This window comes from Phoxinus phoxinus, assembly GCF_949152265.1.
Source record: "Phoxinus phoxinus genome assembly, chromosome: 5".
In the NCBI taxonomy this organism is placed as follows: domain Eukaryota; kingdom Metazoa; phylum Chordata; class Actinopteri; order Cypriniformes; family Leuciscidae; genus Phoxinus; species Phoxinus phoxinus.
Genome location: NC_136880.1, coordinates 34,079,532 through 34,107,426, shown reverse-complemented (window position 1 = coordinate 34,107,426; position 27,895 = coordinate 34,079,532). Strand labels below are relative to the sequence as shown.

At 39.2% G+C, this 27,895-nt stretch overlaps 1 protein-coding gene across 4 annotated transcripts in view; it reads right to left on the bottom strand.

Annotated features, from left to right (window-relative positions):
• The window catches only part of epha4b (eph receptor A4b), a 112,591-nt gene extending 90,125 nt beyond the window's left edge, over positions 1–22,466 (bottom strand). For 2 of the 4 annotated variants that reach the window (XM_079612574.1, XM_079612575.1), the window contains exons 1-3: positions 22,244–22,466; positions 8,087–8,151; positions 1,418–2,078 (exon numbers count right to left, since the gene is read on the bottom strand). In XM_079612574.1, coding sequence (XP_079468700.1) covers positions 1,418–2,078; positions 8,087–8,151; positions 22,244–22,337 — 820 coding nt within the window. In that variant the 5' untranslated portion in view covers positions 22,338–22,466. Of the gene's footprint in view, positions 1–1,417; positions 2,079–8,086; positions 8,152–10,564; positions 10,737–22,243 lie in introns of those variants that run through there. The other 2 variants (XM_079612576.1, XM_079612577.1) reach the window with 2 other exon arrangements.
• Between the last annotated feature and the right edge of the window lie 5,429 nt (positions 22,467–27,895).

Genomic DNA, 27,895 nt, shown 5'->3' with positions numbered 1-27,895 from the left:
GTGGATATTTCATCACTACAGAACATGCCATATTAACCAATAACTCCTCTAATAAAGTCATAAAAAACTTGGGTTTTGTTATACAGTGGCACTAAAAAGTATTTGGACAATTTAGCCAAACTTAAAATACAAGAATGGCATTTTGATTGCATTTTGTAATAAAGTACCTTTAATTTAAAAGAAAGGTTAGCTCTGTTTGGCCTAGCATCGTTTACAGAATATTTTGTATGGAATGCAATGACATTCAAACATCTTAATAGGGATGCACTTAAGATTACATTTAACAGCGTTATAAAATTATTAGTGTTCATTTTGAGATTTAGATGAGGGCAAAGGTCATCTAAATATAAAATAGAGGAATGAGCATGCACAATTAAATATATATCCAATATCAACCAATAAAAAAAATAAACTTTAATATTGGCCGGTAACCAAACAATAGGGGAATTGCCATTGAAATGACTGGGGAAAGTTTCCCAATTCACCGTGTGCATCCCTACATCTTAAAGTGTAACTTGAGAGTACAGACGTGTCTAAGGGCCAATCCCAATTCTACCCCTTACCCCTTCACTTACCCCTTCCCCTCTGTTTTGCTCGTGCACGTGGAGGGGTAGGGCTGTCTCGATTCTCTTTTGGTTGGAGGGGAAGGGCTAGGGGGAAGGGCCAGATAGCCCTTCAAACGAAGATTTTTCGGGACCACACTTCAAACGAAGGGGTATGAGAAGTGTCACTGCATACACCGGCTACAGACGCAAAATGGCTGCCCAAGCAAAAAAGTAGACCATAAATGTAAGAATTGTTGACTTTAATAAGTATTTTAACGATAAATAATGATTTGCTTTATGTTACATTCAATCTTGTGTTCATATTTACGGTCAGTTCCTTCAAAGAAACGTTTGTAAAAAAATCTCTTCTCCCCCGAACAAAGCACACAAGCTATTAGTACGTTCAAGTCATCTCGTAAAGATCGTATTTATGAGCTGAACGCACATGAACGCCACACAATGTGGTATTTCACACAGTTTCACACAGTAAATAAATAAATAGGTCAAAATAGGACAAACATAGGTCTGTACCTCCAACGTGTTAATACAACACCACAGAAAACAAGTCCTGTGCATCTTGGAAGTTTGTGATAAACATCGGCGCATCTCCTGTGACGTAGGCGACGACGTATAATGACGTGTAACGGTGTAGTAGCTATGTGTAGTAGTGGTGTCCCATTTCTTAGGGGAATATTTTCACCCCTACGCCTTGCCACTCTGTTTCAAGGGTCAAGGGGAAGGGGAAGGCGAAGGGTTAGGGGTAGACGAAGGGGAAAGGGGTAGAATTGGGATTGGGCCTAAATACTTTTTAATACCACTGTATATCTAAAGTTGCCAACACAGGAGTACAATAAAATGCATAGAAAACTCACGCTGACAGTAGTCCTTGTTCTCTTCGAAGCCTGGCTTGCAGACACAGCGACCAATGGGCACCAGCCATCCCCCATCTCCACTGCAGTACATCCTCGGCGCCTCAAACTCCTCAGAGTCATTCACACAAGATCCCCTAACCTCCACCAAAGCCGAATCTCCCCCTGTCACCGTGTCGGGAAACTGAGCCAAGTTCAGAACGGCAAGAGGACACTTCTTATAGAAGACCCTCAGGGACACCAAAGCGATGCAGGCTCCAACATCTTGGAAAGCCAGGTAGAAACCCTTCTTGCTCAAGTTACTGATGTCCCTGACTTCTGTGTTTAGTTTCATGACGCGATCACCCACGTCAGTCTGCGTGAAGCTCTCGTCGGCTGCGATAGTGTCGATCTTTATGTACTGGCTCTCCTTGATGAACCACAGGTTGGCGTTGTTGGACTCGTAGTAGTACATATTGAAAGTTTCTTTGCAGGTGCCAGGGACTCCAGGCAGACTGTTGCAGTCACGCAGGGTGAACTTAATCTCGATGTAGACGCGCTGTGCTCCATCTCGTGGGATGTGGCGCGTGCGTAGCCAGTTGTTCTGATTAGCCTCCATCACATTACACACCTGGTAGGAGCGCATTGGGGTGTTCCTCTCATCCATCACACTGATTTCCTCCCACTGCAACAGACAGAACAACTGTTATGATTGCAAAAATGTGCACAAAAAAAAAAAAAAAATCCCAGAAAAAAACCATTGTATATATTATATGAGAATGCAAGTTTGCCAATCCTGAACTCTGGGCTTAAATATTGCATGTATATTGTGTAAATATTTGTTGTGTATTATTTCTATTTCATGTACACTTGGAACACATGGTATGCCTCAGTTAGATTGTGTGAGTGTGTATGTTTCCAGTTGCATAGGCAGCAAAGCAATAGATAGAGTATGTGTAAGGGACTCGTCTCCCATCATCTCTTGCCATCTGCTTCCACTTGTCTAAGGTTCCTTCATTTGGAACACTTCATGCATAAGTAACATTTCACTCCTTAAAGGGAGAGAAAATAAACCATCCAGGGAGTCTTAGAGGGGTGGGCAATTTCTTCAACGGCTGGTTCTCAAAAAAAGATTCTGATTTGCTCCAATAAATTCTATTCCTTCTCTGTATAATTTGCAGCGGAGATGAGCTGGAGGACCACCGGCTCAGTTCTAAGTGATTTTAGAGATTCATTCGAGCTGCTGATCAATCAGCGAGTAACGTACTAGACTTCAAATACTAAGCATTCAGGAATCACTGCTTGACCACTTGAGTTGACACTCGAAGGCATTCATCATAATTTCTGCTCAAGATTTCTTGAACGGTGCATGATGGGAGCAATCCACTGAAAAAAGACATGGAAAGTTATGGCTTTTAAAGAGCTCTGTGTTCTTTTGAAGGATTAGTTCAAATCCTCACCCTTATGCTGTTCAAAACCTGCCATCTTCCATGGAACACAAAACGAGAGTACGTTACTCACTGATTTAGTTAATTTACAGTGAATGGAGACTGGAGCTTTCAAGCCCCAAAAAGGATGCAAAAACACCATAAGCTATAATTAAAAGTTATCAATAATGACTTGTGCTCTATATTCCAATTTTCCTGAAGCCATACAATGGCTTTGTCTGATAAACAGAAAGTAGCTATGTTGGACACATCAACAAAATATTCCTTTGTTTTGGATATGTTCAATGTTAATAGGTTGATACAAAATCTGATCTGAATGATTTGAATCAATGATCCAGTTACCACAGTTAACAGATCACTGGAGTAAATAACAACTTACAATCTGTTCATCATACAAAGCTATCGTGAGACTTGAGACAGCATGTAAATCGTTATACTTATGGTGCTGCCTAAAAGCTCCAGTCCTCAATAATGGCAAAGAGCTACCAGTACATAAAATATCTCCTTTTGTGTTTCAAGGAAAAAACAAAGTCAAATGGGTTTTTGAATGACACAAAGATGAATAAATGATGACAGCTTTTTCATTTTTGGGTGAACTAATCCTTTAACAACCCTTAAACTGATTGGCAGTGAATATGGGTGCACACACATTTAAGCAAATGGTCAAGGAGACCGAGTACATCAGAATTTCTACAAAAGAGCCATTTTCCACATCAGTGCATTCAAGCATTTGAAGTATTTTACACTATGCGTCAGCACAGTCTGGAGTGCACATCACTTGCCGGCCATGCCATTATGTCATAGCAACAATGAGAGCGTTTATGACACGTTGCCATTAACTTATAGCTTCAAAAAAAAGTGATCGAGGTTCAGGGTCAATTGTTAGAGCAGTTTGGCTTTAAACTGAGCCATATGCTGACTGGTGGGAATGGGTGGACATTACAGATCAAAGTGACAGACTCACTAAACGTCTTGGGTATGTGCTTTCCCTTTGAGTGGAATAATTACGACTTTTGAAGGAATATTTATGTAGGGATAAAGGCAGGTTTATGCCTTTCTGTTTATTTATTTTCAAGAGTCTGTCTGAACCCAACTGCTACGGAAAGTTTCTTTGGAAATGCATTGTCTGAATTCATGAAGTATTTTACCACAGATGGGTGGTTACACAAAAGTCTAAAGGGTTGAGTTACACCCCAGATCTCCAGACGCACATATACAATTTAGTTACACATTTTTGTATGCCACGATAGGGCACAGCCGTCCAAAGGAAATTGGCCATGTGCAGTTGATATTCATGAACGAAACTATCTAACCTCCAGCAAAAGCATACACCGAAGCGTTTATAAATCCACCTACGTACAGCTAGTTCAACACACACTCACAATTGTTAAGTGAAAAACAGGTTATTTGGACAGGAGGTAAAGCTTAGCCACTCTCAATCAACGTAGCGCTCATAAGTGTGACGTGGGCGTCTTGTTAATTAGCGTCTCCAGCTGGCCGCTTCCCCTAGAGTCTCTTCTGAAATACCTTAACTCCATTCCCCAGTCACCCTTCACAGGCTCTGGCCGCTTTGAAGCTAGGCAAATATGTCAGATCAGGGGGTCTGCTTAGCCCTTCATTGGCTTAACTTAATTGCAGGCCCACAATCATCTGGTAGTTTAAGATACTTAAATGCAATTGACTTTAAATCCCTAAAAGAACGTCTGTTTTTTGGGGGGGAGAAGGCCTCTTTTGGAGGACACGTTAATAGGGCTACCTGTTTTCTATCACTCTAGGTGAATTGCTCCCTTCTATTTTAGTAACAGACATGCACACATACCCTAAATGACTATGGCCATTTGAGAGCCAATCCAAAACAAACCTTCCACATCTGGGACAGGGAAAGCTGTATTAGTTTTGACCTGCGAGGGTCAAGTGGCAGTCGATTGAGTCAGTAAGGTAAATATCCAGCGGAGGTGAAGCGGCTGCTTTGGGAACACATTGGCTTTCCTGTGAGTCGCTTCACAACGGCGCACCATCGGCGGGTTCAGTGGGTCACTGGTCGCCATGATAATCCTCAAGTATGAAACGCAAGCCGCAGCTGCGAGACCTGATTTAGCCTTACAGTTCACTCCCATTAAACAACTGCCATACCAGCAAAACAAAGAGACTCCTACTATCACTGAATCTAAGGTAAACACAGCACGAGGACAGGGAGGAATGCTCTCTGAAGAGTTTAACAGACGTAATGTGGAAACAGGCCAATTGGAAGAGACTCTCACAGCACTGAATGGTACCACTCAATCCAGTAACAGAAATCTCTCAATTTGAATTCTTAAACTGATCGGTTAGGGTAAAATTTAGTTAGTGGTTTGCTGTAAAAAAAAAAAAATACCAGCCATTTAAAAGCTGTTGATGTCTACTGACGGGAAAGCACATACTTTTGAATATGCTATAAGAAAGCATGCCAGCATTGAGATCTACAAGGTTTCCCTTTGCACAGGCTGTTTACATGAAGCATTTAGATAAATTCAATAAGATGTTTTTCTTTAGCAGATCTAAAAATAAATGGTTAAATGGCCTATATTAAAAAATCGATATTATATATAGAGTGATGCAGGAATTAGTCCTAAAATAATTTTAAAGCATTTATGTACCGAATTTAAGCAACAAAATGTGTAAGAATCATAAGTTTTTGTCTGTAATTATCCAAATGCCAACAGAAAAATCCCATTGGCTTTTTGTAGATGGAAACAGGGTGATGTTAACTTCCAAATTAGCCTACAAAAATGCATTGTCTCTGCAGCACCATTTTGTCTAAAAAAAAAAATTCTGAAAAATGATGTCAAATTTAAGTTGATTTGTATATAGCGCTTTTCACACTTCATATTGTTTCAAAGCAGCTTTACAGAAAATCAATAGTCAAATCAGTGATGTGAAGTTTAAGATCAGCCATCATAACTTGTTAAAAATATCGATTATTTATTTTGAGTTCCGCTAAAATTATAATTATAAAATTATAAAACAATTACTAGCAATTGTGGATCTTTGTTGTGATTTTGTTGTGGAAAAAGTCAGCAACGAGCATTCACAATTAAAGAAAACACTAATATTGGCCGATAAGTGATATGGTCATCCCTAGAACACACTAATTCCAATCCTGCTTACTATGTAGGACAGATAGTATGCAAACTGGAATGCAGTCTTGGAGAAACAGCCCCCTGTAGACACTCCATTCATCTGCTGAGGAGCTGGTGATGTGCTCACTCACACTACAGCAGCGCTCAGTCCCACTACAGAAATCCAAACACTCCAAGCCGTTTACATGAAAAATCTCATAAATGAAGTTTGGTTTACAGAACGCATCTGTTTTGAGGATCTTGCTCTACAGTGTTTGCATTGTCTTCCACTACTTCAATTTTAAATGTCATTCAGTATTCACATGATTTCTTATGGAGAGGTGCCAGGTTTGGGTTATTGACAACATACTGTATCAGCCTGTTATGCAATGCAATACTCTGTTATGCAAGTCTAATATTTCTCGGTTTGGGAAGGAGTACATGTCTGTCGCACTATTTTCAACAAAAAATAATAATTTGTAAATTCCGTTCATCTCCAGATTTAGCTGCTACATGACATGTCTCGTAGACACGCGTGTGGGGCACGGGCAATCTGATCTAGCTTCTGACGTCTCTATTAAATCATTTAAAAGGCAGCTGTGAAATCCCCGAGATTGATTTTCTTTTAAGTTCACTATGGTTTTTGCAAACGTGATTATTTTTAGACCACTTTGGGTGCATCAAAAAAGACAGAACAGGCTTCCTCTACTCAAAATAAACGGCTCCTTCTTCTGTTCTCTGGCACAGGGGATTGTGTTCCTGCTTTAGAGACTCTTAATCTTGACGTCTTCCTCAAATAAATTGGAAGTAAGCGACCGGGTAAGTTGGTGTTAAGCCGAACATGAATGCCTCTTGGCTGAAAACGAGTATAAGCTCGCTAGACTTCACAGATGACCTTGACACCACATTCTACAATTTGCACATGCAAAAAACAGTGGCTCCTATTTATAAGAACTTGAGAACGTGCTTACAACCTTCCTTTCCCATGGGCTCGATGCATGCTGCCTGTATCCACTCTTATACATATGCATGTGCAGGTTGGGTCTAACCATAAGCAATTCCAGCACATTTAAGATGTGATGGCGTGATTACCGGTAATTGTTGGCAGGGGGATTTATTTTATTTTTGTAAAGGTGTCCCTCTACAGTTCAAATAATTTTGTGTAAAAGAAGCACTGAAGACTACCTTAAAGAATAAAATGTGTAAGAATCAACAGAGCTTATTCAAAGTAATTTCAGATGCAGCCATCTTTGAAACTCCTCTCCGGCATGCAAGTGCAGCTACTACCTCTTTTAATGGGAAAACATCAAATTCTCCAGAACTGCTCACCAAGCTTATGATAAAATTTTCATAAAATTTGTTTCTAAATGCTCGAATCATGACAAAAAAACTGAATTTTGCAGCCTGGACAAAGCTAATGCCCATGCACAGTCCTAAGCGTGCGTCTCAAAACACTGTCTGTTTCTATTACAACCGGGGCTTCAGCTGCAGTGACGAGATGACTTTGCTAATCAACGATTGGCTCTTTCATTTAGAAGGCGGGTCTTATTCGCCATTTTGGGCGTTGCACTTTCTCCCATTCATATGTAATCGGAGTGCACCGTCTTCCTAGAAAATAAAGTCTTTGGCTTATTTTATGTAATAATCCAAAAGCCAGTTAAAAAAACTATTGGCTTTTTGTTGAAGGAACCAGGGTGATTCTTACTTCTGGATTTGCCTACAAAAATCCTTCATCACTATATTTTGTCAAGAAAAAAAAATCTAAAGTCAAATCAGTGATGTTGTGCTTAAGAGGACATCATAAACTTATAATGTACAGTAAAAATGTGGAGTAATATTTTAGAGTTCTGCTAAAAGAAAAGAGCATGTTTTAATAAAAAAGGAAAAATATGCAAAAGGGGTTCAAATAGAAAAAAATATATATGCTAGAGGAGTTCAAAAGTGTGTCGGAGCCCAAGAGCCCAGACTCATTTTAATTTAAAAAAAGAAAGAAGTTGTCCCTGCACGGTTCAAATCATTTTGTGTAAAACAAGCGCCGAGAAAAAATGCACCATAATTTTGGCTGGTTGCAAGAGTCAAAATTGATTAAAGACGTTTGTGGGGGCTTGTGTGTTTGTGTCTTGGTTTTGATTGGTTGTGTTACTCACCCCTTCAGCTGGGTAGGCCTCCCAGCCAAGGTCTCCCAGAGCAGACATAGTGTCCAGCAATGTAACTAGAGAGAAAGAAAGGAGTAGAGAAAGAAAAAGAGCACACGGGGGAGAGAGAAAAAAGTAATGATTTGTTAAAGTTCACTCAACCTCGTGACACTGTGAGCAAAACAAGCTAGTTAGATGAGATTGCATATTTGGCAAGTAAATCACAGAGCAGTTGCAGACAATCAGGTCCGTAGCCTGAGGGACGAGAGTCTAGCCCCACGGTTTAAATCATTCCCACAATGCCCTCGTTCATCCAGCGTCGAAACCCAATGCTGGGAACCCATTACGAGGGAGAGACTGTTTTGTAAATCAGATGTATCAATAAAAACACATTCATGTCTTACACAGCATTACCGGCAGAACAACGTTTGCCCTCGATCGCTGTATTGATGGTTTTCATTTTCATTTCTGGAGTAATATGAATATGTGTGTGTATGCCAAGGGCAATGGGTCAACAAAACATCTAAGAGGCTATTTAATTTCTTATGCTAGTCTCTCTCTCCCCTCGCACAGAGGGTCACATTCTGTGTTTTTCAGCTATGATCTACATTCCAGGGTAAAAACAGGTTTTGCCATCGACGGCTATTAATGTTTAATCACCTCTGATGTTGCGTTTTCACACTGAGGAAAATATATACATATGGCTACTTTAATAAAGTGTTGCAAACCATGTTCTACATTTCAATTCTACATTTTATGAATTAAAAGACAAAATTATCAAAACACTGACTCAGATATTTGATATTTATCACAGTCACATCACAGAACTGAAATGAACAAAATCTGAATTTAAAACATGACTTCAAATTTCATATTTTTAAGTGTATAATAACAAGATACATTAGATAGACAGACAGACAGACAGACAGACAGACAGACAGACAGACAGACAGACAGACAGACAGACAGACAGACAGACAGACAGACAGACAGACAGACAGACAGACAGACAGACAGACAGACACACACACACACACACACACACACACACACACACACACACACACACACACACACACACACACACACACACACACAATCACTTCTTCCAGTCAATACTTCGTTCCAGGATATTCGCATAAAGAAAAGCTGAGCACAGCATGTTTGACATATCAGCACACATGAAAGTTATTGGCATGCAGATCTTAAGTGGTTTAATAGCCAAGTTAGTCTTTCACCCTCTCGAAAGTCAATGTTTTAACTGTATTCGTTCAAAGAAAAAGTAAAGAATGAGAATATGACCAAGGTATATCCTTAGCCGCTGTGTATGAAGTGGAGTGGGATGTGTGTTTGATTTATAGTGACAGTGCAGTGTTGGTGTAAGATTAATGGAGTCATGTTTCATAAATATTTTCCTGCAGGCTGACTGTAATCCTTAAGCGGTGAGAGGGATCTGCTCTACCTCACATACTGCACAGCACACATAAGATGTCCAAACAACTACAGCGACACAGAGCTGTGAATGTCAATCGCTCATTTCACATGCAAAGAGGTTAGCCGATCAGAAAAGTGGTCATTTACAGTACACAAATAATCTTAATAAGGTACAATAGCAAAACAGCTTGTTTAGATCTAAGGGCCAAAGAGGGGTGGAAAACAAACATTTGAAAATAAGTTACAACTGGATTTAGTAAAAAAAAAAAAAAAAAGAATACAGATAATGCCATTAAAAAAAGTAAATTAGGCTCTATATATTATATGGAAATTTAATTATATATAGCCTAGTCTAAAATGAAAAAAAGAGTGTTCTTATGGAGTGATTTACCACCTCCTCCTCTCTGCAGCCCCCATCTAAATCCTCTGGATTGATGAGGAGCGCTTTTCTAAAGAGCCCTTCGCCTGATGCAACACATTACGCCCCGGTGACGATGGCATTTGTAAATAAATAAAGTCTCAGCGAAAGTGTGTCAGAGTATTTGCTAAGGCCATTTGCTCAGTGAACAGGTAGCAGCTACCCTTTTCGCTGAGGAAAGGTCGCTCTTTAAAACCGCACACAAGGGATAAACAGCATTTATGTGGTCTCTGTTTGGTTAAACCCACTGATTATTACAGATGTGTTTAATAGCACACCAGCTAATAGAGGGCGGAATCTGACCCAGTACAACCGCTGTGTGGATGAGAAGTGAGAACCACTAATCTGGATGTGTTAAAGCAGGATACACTTTTCTGAAATTGTAGAGGAGGAAGAGGAAGGCCGCAATATTACAGATAAATAACAAAGGTTGATGACTGTTATGTCAATTACTCAAATAACTGCTGATAAAGCGTGAGGGAGTGAAACAAAAAAAGAGTTTTATTTAACTAAACACTAGGCTACTAGAGAGAGAGAGAGAGAGAGAGAGAGAGAGAGAGAGAGAGAGAGAGAGAGAGAGAGAGAGAGAGAGAGAGAGAGAGAGAGAGAGAGAGAGAGAGAGAGAGAGAGAGTCTTACCACTCAGAATCGACGCACTACAAGTAAACGATATTCTTTGTTGTATTTTCCTGTCAGTTCATTTGGAATTATTCAGCTTTTAAGAACAAGAACAAGCAGAAGATATGTAGTGATGACAATTTCAAAACACGCTTCATGAAGCTTCGAAACCTTTACGAATCTTTTGTTCCGAGTCGGAACGTTGTTCGGAGCGTGTATCAAACTGCCAGGGTCACGTGATTTCAGTAAACGACGCTTCATTACGTCATGTTTCGAAATTTCAATGGTCACGGGCCACGGCCGAGGGCAATGAGAGAACAAGTGTCTGTGGGTTTTAGGTTTTACCTGATCTCTGATCAGTTTTATACATTTGTAGACGTTAATTTGACATTAGTATAATTAAAATGAATAAAGTACATTATGCCTGTTTAGCTGAGCCATAGAACAAACAAAACAAACCCTGACAATTGATCAAATAACATAGACACTTAATAATCTGATTAGATAACTGCATTTGAAAGATTTGACTAACAATACAAAAACTTCAATATATTTGTAAAAGGTGTTTTTATGCATGTCTGGTCTGGGTTTTTATTGCATTTACAATGTTCTGACCACTAGATGTCACCGAGACGGGAGTCGATGTTTCTTGTTTCGAACAAGCCTCGACACAATACGGCACATTTGCTTCAACAGTTTCAGTGTTCCACGAAGCCTCGATCTGCATACCGATCGGTTTATGACATCAAAGTGCCGCGAAAGTGATTCAAAACTTTTATGACGAGCCGTCCTGCTCTCTAATCACTCTCGCGTTACTTTGATGCGCTTTGAAGTAAAAAATCGTTCGAATTAATGAGCAAACGGCAATCTCATTTGATGGCGCTTATCCCTGTTTTGATTTCAGCAAATCAATTCGAGCAAACGCTGACAATGTGATTAATATTTATGAACCCAGCAGATTATCAATCCTTGTGTTGTATATCCTCATTATTATTAGTAGGATTATTATCTTTTATTAATAATTACTATTATATATAAATATTATATATTATACTATTATATAAAAAACATATATATATATATATATATATATATATATATATATATATATATATATATATATATATATATATATATTTATATATATATATATATATATTTTTATTTTTTTATTTTTTTACAGAAACACTGAATGACCAACAATATCTTAGGCACCACCACCAGTCCTAAGTTCAGTTAAATGACTGCATTCATGCATGGTTACCAAGTTTTAGTTCTAATTTCTAAAGTTATATAATTAAATAGTGCATGATTACCATAAATACCTTGATTGACTGAAGAGTGTATGTCTTTTTTTTTTTTTTTTTTTTAACTGCCATTTTACAAAGATTTGCTGATTTGGTGGAAATATTATATAGTAGTCTATATCAGTCTGATGAGTAACCAAAAAAATTTACTAGCCAATGGCGATTCTATTGCGAAGGTGTGCGAAGAGGTGTACATAGGGATATCGATCTTAAAGCATTTCAGATTATCAAAAAATGACAAAAGACAAGAAATAGGCCAAAAAGCTCACATAAATGTGCAGAGGCCACAAATATAGTGCAAAAGTGCAAAACATTCAAAGTCCGCAAACCGTTTTCGGGTTCAACCCTTCATCAGTGCCATCCGTTCTCTCCAGATTATCTTGATACATCTATGGATTGATACTCTTTTAAATTGATGTTCTCTTTCTCTCTTCGATTCCTTCTTACTCGTCTTGTCTCATTCTGTTTCTCTCTCTGGAGAAGTGAATTCATCCACAGGTGTAACTTGACTTGGACTTCTCACACTTGCCCGTGCTGTGTGTCCGTGCCCAGCTCATATTCATCCTCCAATAAAACACCATCAATGTCAATACCAGATTAAACCCAGAAAAACACTTTACATTAAGATCCATATCTCGCCTTATCTCACACTTATGACAAATAATAAACAGCATCATCTCACATTATCATTGCCTTGCGTAAGATGGGTCTTATAGCTGCCGACATCAAGTTTTCTCTCAACACAACATGTGAATCATTTCCCCATGACCACCGCTGTTGTCTGCCCAGAGCAGACTGCATGGGCTCTTCACAGGGTTTGGTTTCAAACAGGCATGCTCATTTATCGATTATCATCAGTTGGCAGCGTTTTTACATGGGGAAGAAAAGCAGAAAGACTATGGGACCATGTTACTGGAACAGGACACCCCAGGGATGAGATGGAGTCCACTCCAGGATTTTATTGTGATAAATCATTAAATACAACACTTTTATCATAATCCATTGATCTGTTGCACTTTTAGTCGCTTGCATTAGTGAATCTCTATAGGAATCATAAGGAGAGGAAAATATTTGTTATTGTCTGATATACATGAAATGAGGTCAGGCTGACAAATCGGCTGACATTTGGCCATTTTGAGATTATCGGCGTTGGACAATAATGGGTTGTTCACACCAGCAGCGATTAAATTGCATGAATTGCTTGAATAATTAGCTTGTCACAAATGGCTAATGTACTTTTGTTCTTTCTCTTCAAATATTTGAATGAATTTAACTTCAGCACATTTATGTATGTCTCATTCAATTATAATATTATACACAAAACTGTTCTTCAAATGTTCTTAAAAACATACTTTTACTTTTATTCAGTAAAGATGCATTTGTAACAGAGTACTAGTGACTGATGCTAGAGGCTAGGATCCTTGTCAACGCGCCTGCCTTCTGTGCCAGAAACGCCGGTTCGAATCCGGATGGGTTACATTGGTGCCATTACCCGGATGGGAGTGCTGTTTGCTGGGGGGTGGGGGTTGAGTGTAATGGATGCCAGGTAGTACTTGCTGTATGAGTAAACCTCCCTCCCTTGGCCTTAAAGGGTTAGTTCACCTAAAAATTAAATGAATTAAATTAATTATTCACCCTCATGTCCAAACCCGTAAGACTTAGTTCATCTTAGGAACACAAATTAAGATATTGATGAAAATATGAAATCCGAGAGCTTTCTAACATAGAAAGTAAGAAAGTTATTGAATAAAAGCTTATAAAACTCTCTGATTTCATCAATAAGATCTTCATTTGTGTTCCGAGGATGAACGGTTCTGATGTTAGAGGCTAGAGACAAATGTTTTCTATTTCAAATGAATGCTGACATTTTGAACTTTCTATTAATTAAATAATCCTGACCTGAACAAACAAAATGACACCTGTTTGCTAGCCTGGGAAAACCCAGACGAACTTCCGGCAAATTTAGATTTGCTCTGCAAGTCAGTCTGGCCAAGAGCCCATTCAAGCCCATTTCTAATCCTTCCAAATCGTGGCACCAATCACAAACGTTGAGGCGGGCTTTACACGATGGCGATCGCTCTGATTGGTTTTAGGTCTATATCCAATTGCGCCCAGAGGCATTTGAGCGACGTCCATTGGTGACGCCCCTTTGGAAATGGGGTGTGAATGAACCTTTCCCAGACCCACTCTCAGTTACGACTGAGAAGGGTCTGGTGTTAACCAGGCTAACTGTTTGCAGCAGTGATTACAAAATAAATGTTTCTTGAGCACTAAATCAGCGAATTAGAATGATTTCTGAAGGATCATGTGACACTGAAGACTGGAGTAAAAATTCAGCTTTGCCATCACAGGAATAAATTCTAGTTCTCTCTCTTTTATCCAGATCGCCCATGATGCTCTCGCCTGCTGTTGAAGTGCTTGAGTCCAGGCCAGGGGTGATTCCAGCCGCTTTGAGTGGGGAGAGCTCAGTATTCCTCTGGCTGTGATCTCCACTTCCATCCTCTTTTGCTTTCTAATCCTGGCGGAAGAGCTGCTTTAATCTACCTGCCAGCAATCAAACACCCTGTCATCCCTTCCGAAACCTTGGGCAGAGTCGCCCGACTTCACAATGAGGCCGGCAGCCAAAAAACACACGCTTTGTCACAGGTGTGAATATATAGATTGCCAACTGAAAAACAGAATCGATATGAAGATCAAAAGATGTACTGCAACGGCCCACCTATAGAATACATTAGGTAAAAAAAAACAAAGTTTATATACAGATAAAATACAAAAGCACACACACCTTTAATCCTCTCTGATGGATTTCTCCATCTGAATGAGGCCATCAATGGTGCTTAAGGTCTTTCGTTCCGCTCTCAGTGGCAGGGGCCAGGGTGTTGTCGTGGTAACAGGGGTACAGCAAAGGGGGAAATGGAAGATTTGTGCATCTCGCTCCAGTAAGATATTAAGGAATGCTGGAGTCGGTGCGTTTCGGTCAGCCCTCTCCACGCTGGGTCACTCGGCAGCCAATGGCACATTAGGGAGCACATAATCATTGCTGAGGGCCAAATCAGTGTACCTGCGAGCAGCTACCAGCAACATGGGCTGCATCCCTAATGAGCCAAAGTCATCAGAAAAGCATATGGAAGAGACTGTTTCCTCTTCCAAACTTGCAGATGGCTTAGACCGAGGTATATAAAAGCATATTAGATGGAGATGCCAGATTATATCAGTGACAGTATTGGCCACCATTAGCGTTTGAATCGGCATCGGTCTGATTAAAGATAATATCAGTACTTTTCTATTACAGTTTTCAAGTACTTAACACTTATTTTTTCTATATATTTTATCTATTTTCCATATTTGTTAAGTAAAAGTATTTATTTCTTAAAAACAAAATCTTGATCCCAATCTTTTGAATCATAGCGTATATACAAAATAAAAGCAGAAAAATTGTGCACAATTATATACAATGTAATATGTAGTACTCCATATTATGTAAAGATGGTTTGGATCACTGTGTAAAAAGTGCTATAGAAATAAAATAAATTTTTGAGAGAAAATTTTGCATGACACGTAGAGGTGTAACAATATATCGTGTCGCAATATTTTCCAAAACAAAACTGCAATGGGGGAATATTTGTGGGTCCTGATAATGCCAAATGTCTTGTTACCATGTAAAAAAGTGGCCTACATTATATTAAATATATCTAGTCAGAGTGCAAGCATATTCGTCTAAAATAATTCTGTTTTCAGTTTCAGAATCATGAATATTTTTATTCTGGTGTCACTATTGTCCTATGCATTGGGTTATAACTTATAAGCACCAAGTCCAAGCCTATACAATAAAAGTATATTCTATTCTATTCTATTCTATTCATTTCCACCCCCAATGTAATGCCAAAGCATTTTAGTATTTTAATCAACAGTAAAAAAAAAAAAAAGGTTAACCTTTTACCATATGTCTTTGTGTATCGCAATAATATCGTATTGTGAGTTCAGTATCGTGATATGTTTTGAATCGAAACATGAGGGCATCGTTACACCCCTAATGATATGAAATGACAGAGAGCTGTATTCAGAAAATTTAGCGGCAAGCAACATCAAAATGTGATTTTAAATAGCATTTGCTCAATCTGGCTTAAAAAATACTGAGGAAAATCTTGTAAATTGAAAAAAGTGGCATCTGTTTGCCCCATGAAAGTACTGTAAAATGTATCTAGAGCACCCCAAACCCAGACAAGCACTGACACACACAAAACTGAGTACAGGAGAGAAGGAAAGCTGAATACACTCGCATTCGCACACACATGTGCTCTGACAAACACACAGGAGGACAAAGCTTGGAGTCACGGGAATACAAAGCTTTAGAAGACAAGATTTTTGAATGACAGCATCCTCAAGTCCCTTGGCACCAAATTGGCCACAGGAGGGAAAGAGTGAGAGAAAGCTGAAAATGAAAAGAGTGTGAATGACTGAGAGAGAAAGAGAGAGACTTTCAGTCAGTCCAGGCTAAAGCTCATTGGCATACAAACCCTTCCCACAAACACATCTCCATTCTGCCTCTTTTTTTCCCCCATCAGCTGCCAGGTCATCCTGCTATTGTGCTGCCAACATCAGCCCCGGCCTGGAGAGTGCATGGAGAATGAAGCCCTCAGACAATGACCACTCTTTTCCTCTCCTTTTCATCTCTTTCATTCTCATTTTCCTCTGCCATTTCCCGCTGGCCATCAGACTCTACACGGACTGAACAAAAAGACCACAAAAATTCCCATAATGACCTGGCTGCTAGATGGAAAAGGTTTGACTCCATTCACAAATCTGAGTATCCCTGATTTGTGATTAAAAATATTTCAGATAAATATTTAACCTAAAGGGATAGTTCCCCCAAAAATGAAAATTCTGTCATTTACTCACCATCAAATTTATTTCTTCTGCTGAACACAAAAGAAGATATTTTGAAGAATATGGGTTACCAAACAGTTGATGAGCCCCATTGACTTCCATAGTATGAAAAAAAAAAAAATACTACGGAAGTCAATGGGGCCCATCAACCGACATTTTACATTACCGACATTCTTCAAAATATCTTCTTTTGTGTTCAAAATAAATAAATAAATGCATACAAGTTTGGAACAACTTGACGAGTACATGACAGAATTTAGATTTTTGGGTGAACTATCCTTTAACGGATATATCCCAAATTATAAAATAAATAAATAATGATAAAAATAATAAATTAAATATACAATTGTGTAATTATCTAAACAAAAATATTCAACTGATGTATTGAATTGTTTAATTCGATATTAAAAAATGTCAGCAAAATGTTTTTTTGAAATTACTTCACTTTAGAAAATTTCAGTTTTTGACCAGTCATTGTATTCTGTCACATTGTGGTTGTAGAAGTGGGTCGTATGACACTAGAAACCTAAAAGGAAATCGAGAATTCATTTTCAGCATCATCTTCTCACAAACCTCATTCGATCCATTTTCAGTGCACTTACTTGTGACCACCAATAGTTTTGTGGTACATTATCGTATCACTTTAACTATTTTCCTACAAAAAATGCTGCTCCATCTTTATAACATGACCAGGCTGTATTATTTTCCGGTTAAGAGGCGCATTACTTAAATTACACCTCTTTTATCACTGTGTGTTGACCGTCTAAAGTGCCATCTCAAGAACCGCATAAGACTGGATCATGTCGCAAAGACAGCATGTGATATCAGAGTGACCCAGGAAGCTGGCTGTCCGGAGCAGGATGTTGGTTTTGGCTTTTGAAAAAAGATGCTCCTCGGGTGAGCGGGGAGAAGTCGGTGGCAAGGTCGCATTGCATCGAAATGTAAATCCAGCCAGCGTTTGACCCGCCGCACAGGAGGAGCCAGCGTAGACAAGCTGAGCAAACAGCCCACCATCAGCTCCGACACACAGAAAACAGAGACTCGGAGCATACGGGACGGGACGCAGTGAGAGATTTCACCCGGTCAATAACACAGAGCCGAGCAAATTGAAAAACCCTGCTGTTTGTTTAGTGCTGCAGTAAGGCGGCGATTCTCTGAGCACAATCGCCTCTCTAAACCGCACAAAAAAAGAGAGAAGCCGAGGCCAAACGCAGGCAGATGAATTCAATTAAAACAAATAAAAGGTCAAGACTGGGACCCAGCAAGACCGCAGGGAGAGCGGAGCACACAGCGTGATGTTTAGAGTCGGGCTCCATTGTGTTGACTAGCCTGCTAATGAGCTTCCAGTCAGAGAACCGGTAGCTGAACATGAGTGTCAGAGGCGTTCATTTGTAAAAACAGAAAGGAAAGAGCTAGAGAGTTAAAAAAAGAGGGGACAGTGCAGCTCATTTGTCGGAGACACAAGTAGTTGTAGCTGACAGGACAATGCTTTGTGCCCGCAGAACAGAGGGCATCCCAGTGAATATAGGTCACCAGCCCAGCATGTCACAGAAAGGGTTCCTTAACAAAAACAATATAGAACCCCAAACAATGACCTGAGGTCAACCAAAACAAATAACTGATCACGTAAAATGATCCTTCTTATAAAAAAAAACCCTCTTTATATTCTGCAGTTTGGCAATTAATGCTGTTTGCAAAATTCAAGACTGATGATGTCTTAAAATCAATAGCTATCCGTCTACCCCCTACCTTTTTCACCGATTTTAAATTCATTGCTAATACTATTGGCAATCCATTATCTGGCTTTAGCCATTGTGTGTCCAGAAAATCATTTGCCCTCAGCCTTTGGTCATGTGTGGTGATAATAGTGTGTATGGTGGGAAATTAAGAGGCCTCCAAAGGTCTGTTTTATGATTGCACATTGCTGTGCGACCCACAGCGTAAAGCCATCAGTAATCCCAGTAATAGAGGTGAATCAGAGCGGTGGGGCGGCCAATCAATGTCCACGTCAGCTCAAGGTCATGAACAAAATAATGATGGTGATAAAAGCAATCCAATTACACTGATGTGATTAATCATAGAATAATATATGTTATGATTCCCATTCCAATTACATAGTTAAACAAGTATAATCGATAAATAGATCAATAGTCTCCTGAGAAAGACTCAAATTTATCATCTCGAAGAGATCTCAAAGAAATGACAAATTTTGACTTTCTTTGTTCTGCAGGACATAAAAGAAGATATTTTGAAGAATCTACGGACAAAAACTGTTTAAACAATGCAAGTCAATGGGGCCCAAAAGAACATCGGACCCCATTTATGTTTTGCATAATTATGCACTGTATGCACCAAGAAAATAATGGCATACCTGTTTGGAACAAGATGACAAGATTTAAATACTCAAACATTTATTTTTACCCAAAACCAAATTATCTGAGGTATCCTATCCACATTAATATTACGGTATATAGCAACAAATATCTTTTTTGGTTTGTTTTAATTTCATTTCTCCTTCTCCAGAGACATTTGTGAAAAAGTTTGAGATAAACCTCTGAGAAATTAGATGTATGTCTATCTAACTATCTATCCAATGGATGGATGGATAGATAGATAATCAAATATATATTTATGCAGTTTTAATTCTAATTTTAGAATATATCTTGACTTGCTGTAATCTAGCAAATCAAATATACATTATCATAAGAGAATGAATCCTTGATTTTGTGTGTGTTGTGGGTGTGTATGTCCCTCTCTTGCTTGTTTTAGCCGAGGCATTTGGCCATGGGGGCACTCTAATCCAGACTGTTTAAACCTGGAGAAAAGGCAGAGAACAGAGGCTCCTTCACAAACAAACCCTGTTCCCCTGGGGGGAAGCTGAACCACTAATCCTGCTGCCCAGTCAATGAAAGCATGCAACAGGGACAGGTCACCCAAACTCGCTAGAAGAGAGAGGAATATCAGAGCAGTAAAAACGGCCCATGGCAGAGGTAGAATACTAATCTAGAGCAAAAGAAGAAGAAAACAACATAAATCAATGACCATTCCAGGGGTTCAGCAAAAAGATTAAATGTTCATTTTAAGCCATTAAACCGAATTAAGCTCGTCAACCCGGATCAGACTCAATATAATCTTTTCTCAAGCAGGTGGTGGTATGAACCCTCTCCTGTTAGCGCTCTTCTTCATTTTATTGTAAATTTAGGTTTGACTAATTTGTGCCCATTCGTGTGCTTGTTCAAACTGCAAGAGTCTGCAGAACATGCCTGAGGCATAATAGCGTTAAGATCTGAAAAGGGACACAAATCTCAACCCTGTTCAATATAGCGAAATAAAAACAGATTTTTCGGTTTCTGCCCCTAATGTTTTATTTCCTATATTCACAAAATTGTGCTAAAATCCACCGCAAAACAAAAGCTTCACAAAATAATTCTAGTGCTGCAAGGCGCCCTCTGTTGTTCACATTAGCTACTGCACTGTCCCCTGACCTCTCAGAATACATTCCTTCTTAGATGACTTCCACATTTTGGTCCATATGTGGCAAATGACTCCCGTGTCATTGTGTTCGCATTGCTCCAGTGTAACATGGCACCCGCACTCCCACTGCGGCTTAAAATAACAAACGTTGGTCAGTCTTACGGCTCGGCGAGCAAGCACAGCGGGCGTCCTCCAGATGAGACGACGTTATTTACAGTCACATAGAGCACGGCAGAGCATGGCGGAGACAAAGCAGAAGAGACCGTGCTTTGGCGCTGAAAGCCACTCGATGAGCGGTTATGCACTCTGGTCACATACACACAAAAACACACAAGCTACTGCGAAAACATACAAAGACATGGGGCAGTCGACTAAAGTCAGCCAATTAGGCCGATAACAGAGGCGAAGGTTCAGATGAAAGCAGAAAACATAATAAATCTGGAAAGAGGCTAGAAGAACAAGCCCTGCTGGGAGAGAAAAAGAGAGAAAGAGCGAGAGCGGCTCCCAGTCACCGGACTGCCACAGAGACACCAACCACTAGTAAAGCACTATTTAGTCCTTCTATTGGGCACAAAATGATTTGTCTTCTATTTCCACTCGTTAAACTCAGTTTCATCATCCACTCAAATGTATTTTTCCTCCAACAAAAGGCATTTTCTTCAGGTTTTAAGGGTTGGCATTGGTGCAATCTAAACACTTCTGAGATTCAAAAAGCAGATGCAATTGACTGAATTCACTGAAAGGACCAAGAAAAAAAGTTATTGCACTCTTCTGCTCGGGATAAGAAATTACTTCAAAAGCTCTGCATCTCGATGGAATCATTATCTTCATTGTCTATCTAGGATGCGTTTTCCTGAACTCAAATTCCAACATTTGACATTTAAGGGCTAAGCTGTGCCAAAAAAGAAGCTTGTTCATAAGGTCTGCCTGGCACACACACACACACACACACACACACACACACACTGAAACCATATTGAAATATTTGCTGCAACTCACAGCTCTGGCACACGTAGATAAAAAATGCTCTTTGAGAGGACAGATATACTTTAAACCTTCATTCCAAGTACATTAATATAACCATAGATTACCATTCCAAATTTATTTTCAAATAAAGTGCTAAATTGGCCAGTTTTGTGTGTTTTCACTCTTGTGGCAGGGAACTGGTACTTGTATGCTATTTCAGGATTTTTTTATTTATTTAACAGATTGTGGAACAGATTTTTCTTGCGTGCATTGAGACTGCTATATAGAAAAGATGCACACACCATTAACAAATCACCTTATGGTCACTGATAAATGATCAGGCTTAGAGACTTTCAGTTCTCTCTATATCCTGCTTGCCATACGGCACAATGCACACAACACATGCATTCATTCCGGACAGTCCACTCTTGTCAAGTTCTTCATTTTGTTTTATTCTTTTTTTTTTTAATACTTAGCAAGATGATTAATTATATATGCATATATTTCCAGACAACTTAAACACTTTAATATAACATTAAATAACTTTATAATACCCACAACCATTAGGCTACATTTATTTAAAAAAAATATATAGCTGAACTTTTTTTCAGTGACATTCCAATGTAAGAGGAACCATAGTTTACTGCTTTATTTTTATATTTAAAAATGTTCCAAAATGACTTTAATACAGTCTACTTCATACAACAAATTATGGTAGCAAAGATATGCATTAATAATAACACTTGTGACCATGTGACATCATTTTCATTAATCACTGGCACGTGTAAAATACGTATATTATAAACGTCCAGCTGCAATCCACCGGGAACACTTCGAGAGCGAGTTCTGGACATGGACAGGCATAATGAACTCTAATATTTCAACAAACCCTACTTAAAAACACATGCACTTGCTATTTTTCCTCTGCTTGCTTCATTCCCCTTATGCATGATTTATAGGAACCACATCATCCATAGGATAGCACACTTCAGTAAACTGTGTCTCCCGCAAACCTCAGCCATTCATTAACCCTATTCTTTACTTGTTAAACACAAAGTCCCCTTACCTTCATTCTCTGGGTAATTCCGTAAGGCTTGACTCGGCGTGAGGGAGGATAAGAGAAAGAAAAGAAGGGACGGATAAATCCAAAGGGTTGCCATTTTCAGGCTGCGCTGGGCGCGCGCTGCATCCCTCTCGCTGTAGAAAGTTACTGAGGCTCGCGATCAGAGCTGAAGTGAGGAGAGGAGAGGAGAGCAGGAAAGGAGAGGGAGGGTCCGCTTAGCCTCGGCGTGTCAATCATCCCGGGCTGCCAGGGAAACGGAGGACGGCGGGAGGCGTTGGTGCTTTTAAAGGCGCGAGCTCGATAAAGATCTCAACCGCCACAGAGAAACTGAAGGAAGCGCAGATGATGACAGCTGCCAAATTTCATTTTAGAGTGGCTTTAAACTGCTTAATTAAGGTATCTTTACCTGTAGCGACACTTGTTTTGATGTTACAAAGTTTTTCATGTAGCTAAGTTATATTAGGCTGTAAAGAGAAACGTAGTGTAGGCTACGAAATGAAACAAACATTCAATAATTTAAGTTATTCTCATATTATTAGCTTACCTATCGCTATAAAATTGAGCTTCGCTTATATAAGACAGGTCTATTTTTAGGAAGAATAAAAATAAATAAATAAAAAGCATCCAGCGTAGCATACAGACTTAGCCTAAATCTAAAATATACTCTCTAGGCGGCTAAGTTATACGTGAACGCTAATTTTTGCTGCACGTTATCGAGTTATTATTAGCATTGCTAAACTATGCTATTCTTCTATGGTAAGTTTTCTCTTTCATGCTTGTGGCTGTATCCAAAATCTCTCCCATTCTCTTGTTTATTCTAAGTAGTCCACTTGAAGGAGTGATTGAAAACAAATGAGCCACACTGAAGGTGCATCCCAATTTGCGTATGCACTATGCTATATAATTTTGTAGTAGGCCTATAAATCCTAGTGCAAGTATGAATTCACAATGAAAATTCCAAAAAGAAAAAGTGCACTTTAAATACGTAAATTATGCACTCAACGAAAAAAAAAAAATTCTGTGGAACGTTGGACACTTAATGCAGTTGCAGCTTTCTTTAAGGGGAAGGGCTATCAGACTCCAATGATGAATGACAAAATAACCATATAAATTAATTCACTACATAGTTGAAAACAGTTTAAGTGCATAGTGTATTGTGTCATTTGGGACACAATTTGAGTGTGGCAGAAGGGCTGCCCCTTTTGTATAGATCATTTTGCTTGCTGTTGTGGATGCCAAGACTGAAAATTCTTTCAGCGCAACCCTCACAGTGCATTATGGGTATGAGCCATTGAGTGTACATCAGTTGTATAATATACTTATAGTCCACCATGGTTTCGGACACCTCTGCAAATGGTTTCCCCCTAAATGACTGCACTAGATGAGATTTTGGACACAGCTTGAAACAGTCATGACTAAGTTGCCATGGAGTAAAATAAAGCCTGTGGTAAACATAACTTGACAATACTTTGACGTTTTGTTCTAAACAAACACTCACACCCCAAAGCTGTCTTAGTTACTTATTTAAAAGTACATTAAAAAAAAGAAAAAAAAAAGACCATAACTGCTTCAAAATTCATGTTTTGGCGATGGGAGTAATTTCCGTTGTAGAACAAAACGTTTAGTTTAGTTCAAAGTTTAGTTAAGTTATGTTTACCACAGGTTTTATTTGACACATAAATAAAAAAACTCCATTATAAAACCCCACAGAACAATCTCGAGGGAACGAGCAGCGAATTACTCTTCAGGGTTGACGTCATACCTGCACCACTCTATTTCATCATACTTAGTGTGTTTTCATGCAGCTCATAACTAAAAAAAAAATCACTCAGCAGAACAGTTATGGCATGCTGATGTGATTAATATTTGAATAATAATGAATATTTCTGAAATAAACAACTCAATTTAAATCTTACTGGTCAATTCGCTAGTGTGCCACCACTCTTTCCATGAACTATCGTTAGGTAGAAAAAAAAGAAAACGTCTCGTATTAATATGGAAAGCAAACAAAATTTACGCCATTCTTAAATTATGTGCTATAGCTATATATAAAGCTTTATGTCATATTTACAACGCATTCAGAGTACAGATTACAGCAATAAGTCAGACATGCTTGACATGTAAAAACGATGGTAAAATAACATATGGCAACAAGTGGCTTATTACTTTTATCAAAAATAAGAGCAACTTTCCTAATTTACTTGTTCCAAACCGGTTCGACTTTGAGTGTTTGGCCTGGTTTCACAGACAAGGCTTAGATAAACCAGGATTAGGCCTTAGTTCAATTAGGACATCCAAGTGGCTTTTATAAACGTGCCTTAGAAAAAAACAAAACAACATTAATGTGCAACTTGAGACAAAACAATGGCACTGTCATGTTTTATGATAATTCTGGGCAAGTTTCTTTCAGTTAAAACGGCTCAAACATGCATTTTAGTCTGAGAGGCTTAAACCTTGTCTGTGAAACCACGGGTCTGTGTCTTCTGTGAAACAAAATATATTATGAGAAATGTCTCAAGTGTTTTTTGGCCAATGGACAGCAAACCTGTCAATGGTCTGCAAAACAAAACTTTTCTTCTTTTTGGAGAATGTTGATACTAACAATCTTCAAAATATATAATTTTTTTGTTCTGAAGAAGAAAAAAATCCCACAGGTTTGAATTGACATGATGGCAAGTAAAAGATGACAACTTTCTTTTTTATGTAAACTATCTTTTAACACATTTACAATACCCCCCAACCCCTCCAGAACTATCATTTTAGAAATAAGGTACAATGCATTGACTAACAGTACAAGTAAACATTTGCAATGTAAAATGTATAATCTTTGCCAGATCTGGAATGCAGAGCTGAACACTGACCAGTGAAACCAGCATTACTTTATCCATTTTCTCTTTGCTCCAACTGGGACTTTCTAAGTGTCCAATTAAGACAGCAATTTACACCCCGTACAAGCTGCATGCCAATGACCTAATTCCCCATGGGGTAAAATAAGAAAAGGTTTTTAGTAGGCTTCATTCATCTAGAAACAAAACTCTGCTTCGTCATGGCAACACTATCAATGACGTGACATCATGGCTCTCAGACTCCTCAACTACCACCAACCCCCATCATGTGATGTCTTTAAGACACTTACAATCCTCATGGTCGCGATGTGGATTGTCTCTAAATGCTACTGTAAAGTGCAGTGTCAGCTTCTGCTCTTCAGGAGAAACCGTCAAGGCAGAGTGTATGAAATATGTCTGCAATATTCCTCTCTTCTCTTTCATAAAACAAATGGCCATTAGAGGAGGATAGAGAGCTATTGTTAAGATTTCCTCATAGAATCACTGCCTGGTGTACATTTAGCTTCAGTCAGTGCTATGCTCGACACACACACACACACACACACACACACGCACACACACACACACGCACACACAGACACACACGCACGAACACACACACACCTTTATTCTCTCTCTCACACACACACACAACCTTTATTCTCACTCACTCACTTACACGCGCACACACACGCGCACACACACACACACACACACACACAAAACCTTTCAAAACCTTTCTTGGACTAATTCATGCCATTTGTGCATTTCTGCAATTCTGTGTCATTTTGAGCCACATCAAAGCTTAATAGTTGACTTTTTGTCCAAAAGAAATGCTTCACTCTCTACCTTTTTTAGCACATTTCTAAAAGGATTGAACTCTGGTCACCTGCTCTCTCCCCCTTTCACCCTCAAAGGTCAGCCAGTTATAATGGCTTGGATTGAGGGCCAAATCCAACTCTTCATTCTACAGATTGTTCTATTTGGCAGGTTGTGCTGTTGTGCAGATTCCTTGCTGTAACTCACAACAACAAAAAAGCCACATGCACATGGAACCACAAAAGAAAGCAATCTGTTGACCTCGAAAACAGTAAGATATGCAGGTGTATGTTGCCTGTTACTTTACTCATAACATGTACATTTACACACAACCCCAACACACACACACACACACACACACACACACACACACACACACACACACACACACACACACACACACACACACACACACACACTGTTCAGTTCAGTAAGATTTTAATACTTTTATAAATCAATACTTTTATTGAACAAGGATGCATTTCATTGATGAAAAGAAGTAAAGATCTTTCTATCTGTTTTCTATATAAATGTATTTGTTTTTCATATGCTGTTCATTCAACTTTCTATTCAATAAAAGAATCCTGAAAATATCCACAAAAATATTAAGCAGCACAACTCTTTTTTGACAAAAAATAAGTTTTTTTAGCACCAAATTAGCATTTTAGAGTGTTCACAATGTGTTCACTTTTTGATCAAATAACTCGAGCCTTGCGGAACATAAGAGACTTAACACATTACTTACCAACTCCAAACACACATAATATAATATAATATAATATAATATAATATAATATAATATAATATAATCACTGAAGTCCCAAAAGTTCAGCAGGTTTCAACCTCCAGCTGAAGCCACTGGGCTTGTGTTACTACAGGGCTCTCTGAAAGGGTCGTCTGCCATGCTGAATTCACCTAACACTCTAACAGGCTTTTCAGAGCTACTCACTCGTGTGTTAATGTCTCTATTGTGGTGGACCAAACATTTAATGGCCAGCAGTTTGGTGCTCGCATTTAGAGGAAAAGAAAGCCTTTTTATGAGGAGGAGGGGACACTGATCCAGAGACCCTCTGGACATCACAGGCTGCCAATGAGGGGCGGGCTGGACGAGGCTAATGGGTAAAGAAAGAGAGAGAAAGTTGAACAGCGTGGGGCCGTGTGCCTCGGGTTCCAAGATAGATAGTTTGAGCGTGAGGAACATAATGGAGGGAGGGAGAGTGATAGTGTGCTCATGAACGGAAGGAAGCAAATTGAGAGATGAGTGTAGGGATGGGGGAGGAGGTAGAACCATAGCGGAGAAAGTAACTCCAGTGCAACTGAACCACATGGCATGCAGCGTGCAGCAGGTAATTCATCATGTCTGAGTTTACACTCTCACAAAAGTGAGAGTGTGGGAAAGCCCAGGACAACAATGCAAGCTTACAAGCTCCCCCCATAAACACCCCCCTGTTCTCCTCTCCCATCTCCTAAGAAATCCCTCCCTGAGCAAAGAACTTCGCCTGCCACACTGTAAAGCAGACAGCCATTCATCCCATTCCAATAAGTAGAAAGTGAAAGAGAATAAGAAGAACTTTGTGCATCCTAGTTGCCAGTCACTGTTTCACACTGTTGCTCTCTCTTTCTGTGCACATAATGTTGTTGTCAGGTCTGCGATTACTTGATAAGACGTGAAGATAAAAAAAATCACTGAGATAGCCCCAGCCTTTCTTCTAAGAAAATATTCACCGCAGAAATACGCACAAGCAGCTGCAGGACAATGCAATTTTAGTTTCGCACTGAACTCATGAATGCCTTATGAAACAGGATATTTGCTTCTCAGTTATTTATCTAAAGAGATCTGTAACAAACTTTTGGCAGCTACTGGGTTGCCTTGTAGGAAACCACAGTAATTTCCTGCATAGTTAGTGGGCTAGGGGGCGTTATTGCTTTGCAACTTTCTATCTGCATTACTATTGCTGAGATACTTCAGCTGCATGGTGTTTGAATCTGGCCATCTTTCAGAGCTAGTTTA